The 12,872-nt window shown below is 44.9% G+C and overlaps 1 protein-coding gene across 3 annotated transcripts in view; it reads left to right on the top strand.

Annotated features, from left to right (window-relative positions):
- The window catches only part of C5H3orf70 (chromosome 5 C3orf70 homolog), a 104,429-nt gene extending 95,724 nt beyond the window's left edge, over nt 1–8,705 (top strand). Inside the window, exons 2-4 of one of the 3 annotated variants that reach the window (XR_009540706.1) lie at nt 3,904–4,915; nt 5,119–5,210; nt 6,238–8,705. Coding sequence is in view for 1 of the 3 variants with exons in the window: in XM_060150215.1 (XP_060006198.1) it covers nt 3,904–4,460 (557 nt within the window). In the remaining 2 variants the exon portion in view is untranslated. Of the gene's footprint in view, nt 1–3,903 lie in introns of all 3 variants that reach the window. The other 2 variants (XR_009540705.1, XM_060150215.1) reach the window with 2 other exon arrangements.
- The last annotated feature ends 4,167 nt before the right edge of the window (nt 8,706–12,872 follow it).

Here is a 12,872-nt window from a genome sequence, read left to right as displayed (position 1 = left end):
TGAATACATAAATAAATGAGGGAGAAGGAGCATCTCCTGCTTAGATAGAATTCTAATTAATAAATATAGAAGGAATGATGTAAATAGAAAATCACTATTTGGCAAATACCACAGTAGTGATTGTTGCAGGCCACATCCACCTGTGCATGCTAAAATTAGTAGATGGTGGTATGATGAGAAACAGGGTATTTGCATACTCTCAAAATATCTCTTCACAAGATACTTAATATTATAGAGAGAAAAATACTAACTTTACAGTGGGGAAACCTAGACAAACACCACATTTTTAATTTATTTTAAATTTATTTATTTTTGGCTGCGTTGGGTCTTTGTTGCTGTGCGCGGGCTTTCTCTAGTTGCGGCGAGCGGGGGCTACTCTTTGTTGCGGTGTGCGGGCTTCTCATTGCTGTGGCTTCTCTTGTTGCAGAGCACAGGCTCTAGGCGCGCAGGCTTCAGTAGTTGTGGCACGTGGGCTCAGTAGTTGCGGTTTGCAGGCTCTAGAGTGCAGGCTCTAGAGCGCGGGCTCAGTAGTTGTGGTGCATGGGCTTAGTTGCTCCGTGGCATGTGGGATCTTCCCGGACCAGGGCTCGAACCCATGTCCCCTGCATTGGCAGGCGGATTCTTAACCACTGCACCCCCAGGGAAGTCCCCCCTCTGGACTCTTTACAAAACTAAATCCTTGATATGTTTGTTTTATAATTTATATGTTTATGAGCAAATCAAACAATATAGTATTATATAATCATTGATATTTAAAAGATGTTTACTCAACTCTGTTTCTCATCTGGCCATCTTTATTACTTTTCTCTTCCCTGCCTTCCTCTTTGCATCTGTATCTCAGTATCACCAGATAACAGGCTGGCACTCGAGCTCTGAATAGCATGTTTAATAGGTGTAACTGGTAGAAGAAAATGTAATCTGGAATGCAACATACCTTTCTCTCCAAGCTGCATTTCTCTTACTTTTACCACACTTCAAGAAATAAAAATGGTGCTTTGGAGGAGAGAGGAAAGTAAGAGGTAGAACAACTGAGAAGAAGAGAAAAATCAAATTTTGAAGAAGCACAAAGGCGGGTAAGGGGGTGGGTGCAGCAAGGGGGCTTAGATGAGAGTAGGAGAGGCTGGTCAGAGAAGGCCCAAAGTCAGGCTGCAGGATCCTCTCCACCTTTGGACTAGATAAAGCACTGAGCCCTCTGGGTCTCAGGAACCTCTTACGCGGTGACCAGTGGGTAACTAAACCATAGGTTACTTGGGCCAGAATGAGCTTAATCAGCATCTGCGACAAGCATTTCATGAGTGCCTGCCATCCATAGCCTCTGAACCCAGTAACCACCAGTCTACCACCCAAGAAAAGACCAAACCTCCGTTCCAGATGTTTTGTTCACCACTCTGTGGACAGAAGGGAGTAGAGTCCCCTAAATTCTCCCAGTCCCTTTTCTGTCCTCTGCCCAGACTCATCTTTCTCTAATCCTGGGGCTGACAGACCAGAGGGGAGGCTTGAAAGTCTGCCTTTTTTGCCCCTCTGCTTGGATTCAGAGTTCCTACCAAGCTGTTAGAACTTGCCTGACTTGAACTTTGCCTGACAAGGAGTAATCCCTTCCTTTACAGATAACAGAATTGAAGATACCTGGTATTGGGTTGGCCAAAAAGTCAGATCGGTTAGTGAATATGTTGTTCAATGAAGTTCTTTGTGAAAATGAAAAATGTCTTTTATTTTTACTTAAAGCTGAACGAACTTTTTGGCCAGCCCAATATATTTTAAACAATTTCCCAGGCAGGCATGACAGTTCTTGCTTGTATTTTTGTTAGACTGTAAGGTTTGTGTGAAATATGTCCAGGCTTGGAAGCAGACCTGGGACCCCAAAGGCTTAACAGTTTTACTCCAGAATGATTTTTTTTTTTTAGCCGTGCCGCGTGGCATGTGGGATCTTAGTTCCCAGACCAGGGATTGAACCCGGGCCCTTGGCAATGAGAGTGCGGAATTGTAACGCTGGACTGCCAGGGGAATTCCCTCACTCCAGAATGAAGCTGAGTGTATTTTTAGAGTAATTTAGTTACAAAGAAATTGTGGCATCTAAGCCTACTTTTTTGTACAGGAGTCAAGAAACAGAGGTAAAAAATACAGGCAGGCTTGATTGATCTTAATAGATCAAATGTTGCACTATCTGTGGCACAGTTTGCTGTTCACATTTCTGATCTAAAATTGCTATTCGTCCATGCTTAATGAACTTATTTAAAAAATATAAGGTAGTTTTCCTTACAAATGTGATCCCTATCCTAGAATTTTCGATCTGACTAAGAACTAAAACAGATGGGAGCAGAGCACAGTGGGTGATTTGCCTGCAAAGAGATGCTCATGAGGAGGTCATAAATCAGTGGTTCTCAGCGAGGGCGATTTTGCCTCCAGGTATATGTGACAACATCTGGAGATGTTTTGGTTTTTGGGTTTTTTTGGGTTTTTTTTTTTCAGTACGCGGGCCTCTCACTGTTGTGGCCTCTCCCGTTGCGGAGCACAGGCTCCAGACGCGCAGGCTCAGCGGCCATGGCTCACGGGCCCAGCCGCTCCGCGGCATGTGGGATCTTCCCGGACCGGGGCACCAACCCGTGTCCCCTGCATTGGCAGGCGGACTCTCAACCACTGCGCCACCAGGGAAGCCCTGGAGATGTTTTGATTGTCAGCCTGGGGAGGAGGTGCTACTGGCATCTAGTGGGTAGAGGCCAAGGATGCTAGTGCGTAGGACAGCCCCTCAACAAAGGATTATCTGATCTGAAATGGCAATAGCATTGAGGTTAAAAAACAGTGTCATAAATATGTGCAGAAGATACTGTATGGACTGATTGATAAATCAGCTACGTTAGGAATAAACCCAAGATGGTGCCTACATTTGTGGCTTCTGTCTCTGGGACTTGTGGTGGTTGTTGGTTTTTTTTTTTTTTCCAGATTTCTATTTTTAAATCATTTTAGGCTTACAGACTGGGCAATTGTCATCTCCATCTGTCTTCTTAGCACTTGGTACAGGGGAGGCTTTGTTAACTGTTGAGTGAAGCAAAAGAGAATGAGCAAAGAGATGCGGGAGGAGCAGATCCAGTTAGGTTTCACTTCCACACAAACTCTGTGAGAAACACCTAGGCAGAGGGAAGGTTTGGGGATAAGCTTCTTGGTTTTCTAGAAACATCTGGCAGGTCACCCCCCTGCATCTGCCTGTGCCTGTGCTTGGCTGAGGTTGTGCTTGTGGAATTGGTGTCAGGGAGAATATCTCCTGCTTTGGCCACTGATGAGCTTTGGGTCTTGAAAGAGATCATTTCACACCCTGCACCTGACCCTGGCCACTGAGGGTGACCAGGACAATGCTATAGGCCATTACCTATTAAATGTGTGTGTGTATGTGTATTCTGATTAAAACATAGAAACCTGAAGAGTGAAAGTCTTATCATAATCCTGATGATAAATTTTAAATGTCTATATTAGCATATAATTATTAAAGATAAAAATGGAATTATAATTTTATGGTATATTATACTATTTTACAGTATGTTTTTACCATACTATAATGTGGACATTCTTTATTTTAGTATGATGGGTAAATCATTTCAAGTTGTCTGAAAAATAAGGATGATAGTATCCACCCACCTATTCCAGAGGCATTAAAAAGACTCAAATATAAATTAAGATTTGTAAAGTGTGTTGAGTTTCTTAGATGAAAACACCATGATGTTATGGTACCGTGTTGTATTTTTAATTGATTATAACAGTTTTGAACGATTCTATTATTAGTTTCTTCTGAGATGTTATTGAAATATTTTTAAAAACATTCTGAGTCCTCAGAGAGAAACCATTATGGCTACCTTAATGTAGTGTGTGTAATACTCTTAGATTTCAGCTGCCTTTTTGTGTTCCCCACAGGCAAATACGTGTATCAGCCGATGACCCCTGTGGAACAGCTTCCAAGCACTGAGATTCCCGCAAGGCCTTGGGAACCCACAAACACCATTCAGATCTCAGTGTCCCTCACTGAACACTTTTTGAAATTCGCATCTGTCTTCCAGCCTCCCCTCCCCCCTGATTCACCAAGGTACTGTATGATCTCAGACCTCTTTATTGACAACTATCAGGTTAAATGTATTAATGGGAAGATGTGTTACGTGCAGAAGCAGCCGGCGCCACATTCCCACAAAATTAGCCCCGAGGAGGTCTCTGCACACGATGCCTTAATATCAAAAGAGAGCAATACGCCAAAAATAGATCACTGCTCTTCTCCCTCAAGTTCTGAGGACTCTGGGATCAATGCAGTCGGGGCTCACTATGTGGAGTCGTGCGATGAGGACACAGAAGAAGGAGCAGAACTGAGTTCAGAGGAAGATTACAGTCCAGAGAGCAGCTGGGAACCAGACGAGTGCACCCTTCTCTCCCCTTCACAGTCTGATCTGGAAGTGATCGAAACAATAGAAACCACCGTGTGAGCGTCCAGGCAGGAAGCCCCGTCCTCTGATCCATGCTGAGCTTTTGTACTTTTGTCTAATGGATCCTTTTTCCAATGCAGTCGATGTTTTCTACCCCTCTCTAACAACCATACCAGTTCAGTGGTCTGCTGATTTAGCTTCACTTTTAAATTAGTCTTATAATTAAGACATTTTTTTCTTATAAATGGTTTTCTTTTGTATCTTGACTTCCTTTTTATGTAGCATCTGGTGTCATGAATTGTGACCCAGCCTTAATTTCACTGGGAACTTTGAAAGCAATGATGTGATGAAGTGATGATCACAGAGCATCACGGATCAGGTTGAGGAGCTGCCCGGAGTGAAGGAGACACTATTTTATAAAGAACCAGTTCTTCGCAGAACAACTCTTTGGCGTGCTGATGAGCACCCCTATCCTGCTAGTGCCGTGTGGAAAGTGGTTCACGTGACCCCTCAAGGTGTGCACTGGTTAATGCCATTCTGTCCCTTCCCCCGTCTCCCCACCGCCTGCACTGGGGCTGGGCCAGTGCTGTCCTGGCTTACTTCTGGGAGGTTACTGGAGGCCAGCTCAGTCCCTAGTTATGGCCAGTGTCTGCACATCCCTCCGTTATCTGGGGCTGAGCTAGACCTCACTTCAGAAGAGATTCCACCTCTGTTTCAGGCTCAGTCCAGCTTTAGCTGAGTGCCTACGCTCTTCAGAGCGTGAATAAGGCCTGACTCCCGGCAGGAAGGGACCACAGTCCAGTAGGCGAGGTAACACATGCAGGTGATGGGACCCAGAGTGCCCTGGGAACCCGGGGGAAGGAGAGATGTACTTGGCCTGGGCTAGCTGGGGATGTTGTACCATTTGAACTGGCCTCTTGGGTGGGTTCCCCAACATATCCCTGCTTTTTAAAATTGTTCTTCAAGTCTGGGGGAAACTTTTAGGAGTTATATAGGTATTATATTTAGGAGGCAGCCACATCTGATGTCTTAAGAAAAAAAGTCAGTCATAGTTTTAGTTAGCATGGAAGTGCTAAAGACAGCAGTCCTTTAGGGATTAGGAATGAATCTAATAGGTTTGATTAATTCTGCTTCATTTGGTTGTATGAAGCATTAGGATGGCTTAGGTGAGAACTGGATTAGAATTCAGTATGATGCATGGATTTTTTATGCCAATGCAAAAACAGTTGAAATAGTTCGCTAAGTCAGGAGAAAATATTTTGTGTAATATTCATTCACTTTACAACAGTAATATTCATGGGCTGTTGTAAATATTCTCTTTTCCTGCACACATAAAATAGTAAGTGATTCTTTCTTATTTAGCTCTCTTCAGAATTCTGCTCCTAATCTCCATTAGTAACTGGTGTTCTCGTGTGAGTCGGTTACCTGCTGTTTCTCCAAATATACCGTCTGTGAGGCATAGTTAAGAATCTAGGAAATTTAAAATATGGCCCACATGAAACCAGAACCGTCAAAGTTGGAGCTGGAGAAATACTTCCTACACCCTGACTATCCATGAGTGCGCGCTCATGGCATCATCTCATGACATATCTTCTGTGTCACATTAGTTTGTATTTTAAGAAATAAGAAGAGGCCTGTTGTGTCCTTCCCTGAAGCCTCCACTTGGCATCTTTCAAAAGTCACTCCAGGCAGAACCTGCTTTCCTAGTTGTATGTGTAGTCACGTGACTGGCTAGAAGAGTTTGTTAGATTTAGGTGCCCCAAGCAGCTATAGGGTTTAGAAAGCGGAGTGTGCATATTCCTTTGAAAGCAGTGTTTGTTAACACTTTCTGTGCTAGACGAGAATGCAGCCAGCATAAAGTTCCCACTTATTGAAATGTAAAGACTTAACAAGTCAAACCAAGAAGGTGGTGAGCAGAGCTCCAGGTACAGCGGGGCCCAGGAGAGGGTGGCGGAGGAGGGTGTACGGAGAGGGGCTTAGGGACAGACAGCTGATGAGCCCTGCCCTGGGCTCTCAGCACCGCCCAGGATTGAGTGGCCAGCTGCAGCCAGGGCGACTCGCGCCAGGGTCCTGTCTTCACCTAATTCTGGGTGAGCTTGTTGCAACCCCGGGCAGGAACACGAGGCACTGTTTCTCTGCACCATTCCTATCAGTTCTCTCCTCCATCCGTTAATCTAATTGGAGTCAACCACCAGGTCTCCAGCGCCATGGGAATCCATGGGCACAGGGCCATGTTTCTGAGGCTGGCTGTGTCAGGGTTGGGCACTTTATATGGTAATATCTATGACTTTTGCCTATGTTCCTGTTTAAACTCCTGAACTGCCATTCAGATTAGCCATGATTTTAATGGAATTTTTGGATTTAAGACTAGCTGATAATCACTTTAAATGTTTGCACAAACTCTTTATAATTAAAAACTAAGATTCACTTCTATCTATTTTATAGAACTGGAGATGTTCCACAGGATTCTAAATATCAGATGCTCCTGGATCTCAAAATAGCCTTTTCTAAATAAGCACAAACAAGAATTCTTTTTTTTGTCCTAGCACTGTTAATAATTATCTGAAAATCATATATGATTGAACGAGAATTGTTTCTCTAATGCTTGCATTCCAAAAACAACTGATAAGGATATAAAAATACGTAGTTTCAACTTAAATTCTAGGCCTATTCTGTTCTGTATTATATGAAAGAATTGCTCTGTAATCCTGATACTGTATTGCTCATTTGTATAAGCATATTTATAGGCACTTTTAGAAAATGTTTAGACTGCAGTGTGTACTATAGACATAGAACACAGTCATGTTAAATAGGTTTTTGATTAATACTTGTACATTGAGAGATATGAAAGCTTTACCATTTGGACCTTTGCTCACTTGGGGCAAAGAGTTGGGCTGTGTGGGTGGAAAAACTGCTTTCTTGGGCTTTTATCAAAAACTGGCAGCATTCCCACTTTCTGAAAGTTGGCGTGAAAGCTGTTAGGTAGAACATACAAAATAAGTGCTGTGTGGAATTTAGCTTTCTTATCTAACCAAGATTTCTTCTAGAATTTTCAAGTTTCACACGTGTTCATGACTTTTCTGAGAAATGACAAAGCAATTAAAATGCTTTTGTCGTTATAACTGTTTGGTACATTAACAACTGAAGCTTTACAATCAAATCTAGGTATTTTCAGGATCTGAAATGCAAATTTGAGGAAAACCCTGAAGAAAAACTGATGCTTTCCTGGAAGGGGAAGACCTGTAGTTCAAGGTAATACAGTACAAAATGAAACAGAAAATAAAATCACCAAAACCAGAACAAAACCATGAAGTTGTTTTCCTGAGGTACTTCTTGGATTTGATCTAGGATTTGATTTTATCTGAGTGGTGGTTTTATTTCTTAATCTCTACTTCCTGGCCTATTTGAAACATCAAAGTTCTTTTGGGGCGATCATAAACTCCTTTTAAAGAAAATTTCTCTTCTTGGGCAATAGGATGCAACCAGATAATTTGGAAAGCTGTCAAAATATCCAGATACTTTTGGTGGTATAAATACTTCTAGGCAAGAAAAAAAAAGCACAAGTTAAAATAATATTTATACAGTCAACACTTGATTATTCCATCTTGTTTGCAAAATTTTGTTGATATGTTTTGGATTTTTACATGAGGAAAACAAAGTTTCCGTGGGTTTTCTTCCCTGCTCCCCTCTCCAGAGGAGGTGTGAGCACATTAAGGAGGCCAGTTGTATTTTGGGCTTTTCTGTCGTGTGCGATTGTGTCTCTTCCCGTTGGGCGTTTCCACACTTTATCGGTGCTGTCAATTCCAGGGATGTCAGTGCTTCTCACATCCAAACATAAGTACAGGGGCACTTCTCAAAACTAAGTTTGGAATTATTTATCTTTAAAAAATTTCTTATGTCACTGCTCCCTTTCGTTGTCATGGATAATTGAGAGTTGACTGTATTGGGAAAGGGTTGCGTTTCTGTTCGTGCTTTGAGTTCTTTCTGTTAAGTCTGAAGCAGTGCTCTCTTAATAGTCTGAACAAGTCTGAAAGCAAATCATCAGTAGCAGTTTTAATGCTGAGCTTCCATATCATCGTGTTCATGTGTACTTTTAAGGCTGTTCGTACCCTGTAATACTCACTGTGTGATTTTTTAAAAACCTGTCTGTTTTAAAGTTTTAAGCACAATGTTGATCCGTGTGTAATTTCCTAAAATTATATTCTGTTTTCCTACAAACAGCTCAACTTTCCTCTCTGTATAATACTTTAGGAAAATACTACCTTGTAAAATAAATGTGATTTTTTTCTTTTTTACCAGCACAAATACGATATTTTGAATTTTGGAATATCCTCCCTCTCTACCCCACTTCAGAGAGTCTCTGTCTGATTTAAATAATAACACAATGTGAGCCTAACGAAACAAAAACAAAAGCCCCCATTTGCAAAATGTGAAACATTTATATCCAGTGCTTACTCTGTGCTAGGAAATCAGTGTTTTACATCATTATTCCATTTAAATTTTACACATCCTTAGTGCAGGTGATTATTATTATGCATACTGTACACTCACAGTCACCACTGGTGATAATTCCCAGAACCCTTTATAATAAGAACTTTTTTGTTGGCTGCATTAGGTTTATACAAATAAAAATTACATTCCCCCACAAACGGTGTTTATTCCACACAACGCTACAAGCTATGTGTTCGGTTCATACATTCCATGTAAGACAGTTCTGACTGCACGTTGGATCCAGGGAGGCCGCTGCCCTGCTGAGCCTCGGGGGTGCAGTCACTAGGTCCCCAAGGCTGAGGGTCCAAGCCTCAGCGTGGCAGGTCCAGGAGCTTAATTTTTATATTCACACCAAGAAAAGAACAGCTTTGGGGTTGGCTTTTATTGAATAACCTCATGGGGAGTGCTAAACAAATTTGCTTATCAGTAATAGAAATAATATCATTGTTTATATTAATAATGATAGCTCAACAGCTGCCTTCCTGCTTTCTCTGAGTATCCCTCACAGCAGCCCTCTGAAGGAGACTTCAGTATCCTCACTTCACAAATCAGGAAAAGGGCTCAAGAAAGAAAACACTTTTGTTCAGAGTGGTACAGCTTGTAAGTAAGTGGGAGTCATGTTTGAACTGTCACCTTGGCCGTGGAGCTCATACTCTTGGCCCCTTTCCTGCGTTGCATCCTCCTGTAGCCCTTCCCACCCTCAGGGGCCATGGAGGCTGAGCCAGGAGGCTGATGGTGAGTGGGGAGGAGAGCAGAGGGTGCCCCCTTCCTGTCCGTGACCCAGAAGATGCCTCCCTCACCCAGACACCACCAGGCTTCTCCCTCCCTCCCCGTTCTTTGCTCCACGTGGACCTCCCCCCAACACGTACACGCGCCCGCACGCGCTCAGCATCTTTTCTGCAGGTATCTCAGTGCTTTGATTTGGCCATTGCTTCTTCTATGTTTAATCATGAGTCTAGGCTAACTCTTTCTGCCTTCACAAAAGATAACTTGTCTTTTAAAGTGACTTCTGCAGACAACTGATCTCATTAACAAAGTGTGCATTTTACTAATTTAACTCTCTACGTGACTGTATTGCCAAATTGTAGAAAGCATCTCACTGTAGCCTCTTACAGATGCTGACTGCACACACTTTTATTCTGCAATAAACTTTAATTTAGCATCTCATCCTTACTACATTTCTATCGCTGGGAATTGGTAATGCCTTTAGCCCTTGGTGTCCCACTCCAGTTCTGTGCTGAATGAAGGGGTGAGACAGGACCTCGGGACTCAGGCTCGCTGCAGTAGGGTCAGGAGGAGCAATTGGAAGCCAGCGGGAATTCCTCAGAAACCGGCCAGGTAAGGGTAGATATGCCTAGATATTAGCAGCGTTTTTCTGTTTGCTCTTTGGAATTTTCCTAGTTTTCTAAATGAATTGGTGTTACTTTTATAATCAGAAACAAACCCTGTAAGCTGTTTTGAAGATAGTGAGTTCGGGTGGAGCCTGGCACTGCAGGTTTGTGGGAGGAAGTGGGGAGCCTTAGAGTCTGGGCAGCATTGCACCCACTCATCCACTTGGGGGAGGGGCTACTAAAGGCCAGGCTGCAGACTGTGTGTCCTGGAACCACCCGGCCTCCCCAAGGACTGACTGACCCCAGTCCAGGCCTCCAACCATGGCTGGAAGGGTCTTGGGCCAGTGAGTTGGAGAAAAGAGAGGATTTGTTTCTCATTGTCCTTCTCAGTCCCCAGTCTGAAACCGTGTGTGTGAATTTGGAGATGGGTGACCAGAAAGCTTGGGCTCTGGTGGGACATCTTAGTTCTCTTTGACAACTAGCCTGTCACCTAGTGTACAGTCCCAGAGGATTTATCCCAAGAAGGAGATCTGGAGCGTCACTGTAAGGTGACGACAGAAAGTGCAGCATTGTGTGTCCTCGAAGCCCCACTGCATCTGAAGGGGGACTTAGCAGGCATTTCCCCAGATGTCACCTTACCTGCCAAGCCTGGCAATTCTGCATGACAGGCAGGACAGGATAATTTCATGAGTTTATGGCTGAAGCATCCAAGAGCTAAGTCAACAGTAAAGGCAGGTGAGTCACTCTTAATTGGCAGGTAAGTAGCGGGGCCAGAGCTCCAAAATTCTGTTGATGCCAAGTCCAGCCGGTGTTCCCCCCTCACTTGTTGAGCCCCTGCAGTCACACCTGCCCTCCCCTGCCTCTCTCCCTCCCCTGCCTCTCTCTCCTCCCCAGACCTGGGGCCCCGAGGCCATCCATTGCGGTCCTCGCTCCCCAGCCATGGCTCTAGGTGGGGTCATCCAGGAGCCACAGCCCAGCCTTCCGGGCATCACCTGCTGCTGCCCTTGCTGTCAAGTGCTCTGGATTCTGCCCAGCCTGGCTTGACCTCGTCCTGGGTCTGGCTTGAGACCCAGATGAGACCCGGATGCTGCCTCTGGCTCAGGAGCAGCCCTGGATGTAAGAACTCTCTTGAGAACTGGCCTCAGATCTTAGCACTTTAGGTGTCAGCCACCTCGGTGGCCTCCTGCTTCCAGCCTCACGGAAGTGGGGCCTTTGATACCAACTGCTTCCCGTGGTAGCACCGATCCTCACCCACCTTAGGCTTGCCTCCCAGCCTACTCCAGGGCACGAGGGCCTCATGTACTAGACTGTTTCTGCCCCCGTGTTTAGAATCTTCCTGTATAAACTGTGATGCCAAACTTCATCAAGCAGATGTAGGTACACCCATGTATCAGCAGAGGACCTGGAAGAGCCATCCCAGCGTATCCACAACAATGCTCTCAGAGGCCATGCAGTCAGGCCGGGAGCCCTTGGGAAGGCCCGGGTTGGGGGGTGGTTCTGCCCTGTGTCCAGAGGGTGGGCTCCCTGAGGCCTGGCTGGGATGTGCATAGGGATCCACAGAGCTGGTTTTTCCTGGGAATCTAGAATGTTGAGAGGTAACTAGCATGATTTAGAAGCTGCACTGAATATGGGGAGGACGCCAGGGATTTGGGATTCCTGAGGAACCCAAGGCCCTGGGTGAATGGGGCCTAGAGTGGGCATCTCTGTACAGGTCACTGGGAGGTCAGCACAAGACCAGTGGGTCCAACTAGAATTCACTGGGGTTTTTTCTGATGACTGGGGTTCCAAAACAGGTCAGTTCTTCCTGGAAGATTTATCCTTACCCCAACCTATCCAAGAGTCACAGAGAGGCAGTGAATTCCTGGAGCTGCAATGTGTTTCCTGAATCGGGAAATCACTTGGGCCCCATGTTATGCCTGATACAGCCACTCGGAAAGGGAATAATGGGTTATGGAGAGGTCAGAAGTGGGGAGGATGAAGGGAGGAAGTTGACTGGGAGTCACCATCTCAGGTGGAGGTGGAGGTGGATTGTGGGAGTATTGAAGGATGATGGGCCAACTCATTCTTCTAGAGAGAGAAGAGGCCGGGTTGGGCAAACCATGAGGTCCCCCACTTTGCCAGGGGCTGGGACCTGACCTGGCCCTCCAAGGCTATTGGCACCAAATTCTGACCTCTGCGATGCATGTAGCGCAGAGTTCTGAGGGAACCGATGTCAGATAGGAACGGGCTACTGGCTTCCCTCGGTTATTGAGAAGTGTCCCTGTGTGAAGCCGAGGCCCATCCCCACCAGCAGCTTAACAGCAGATCCCGACAGGCTCCTGAGCCAACTAATCCCTGGCTGGGGCAGGAGGCAGAAGCCAGGGCCTGTGCACTGAGAGCTGTGGGGAAGGGACTGTGCAGGGGGTGGTGTGCATGTCTGACCTGCCCCATCGCCCCCGAAGCTGTAGACATGCATTCATTCACACAGGCAGGCATATGTTCAAAAATCTGTTAATTATACCTACCCTCTGACTCTGAAAAATCATTCCTAAGTTTATACCCAACAGAAATGCATACATATGTTCACCCAAAAGACAGGAAGAAGAATGGTAATGAGCCAGTACTGGAAACAACGCAAACATCCATTAACGATAGAATGGATCGGTTATGG

The sequence above is a fragment of the Lagenorhynchus albirostris genome, chromosome 5 (assembly GCF_949774975.1).
Source record: "Lagenorhynchus albirostris chromosome 5, mLagAlb1.1, whole genome shotgun sequence".
NCBI classification, from domain to species: domain Eukaryota; kingdom Metazoa; phylum Chordata; class Mammalia; order Artiodactyla; family Delphinidae; genus Lagenorhynchus; species Lagenorhynchus albirostris.
The sequence above is the reverse complement of the archived record's forward strand: the minus strand, read 5'-3'. Positions and strand labels throughout refer to the sequence as shown.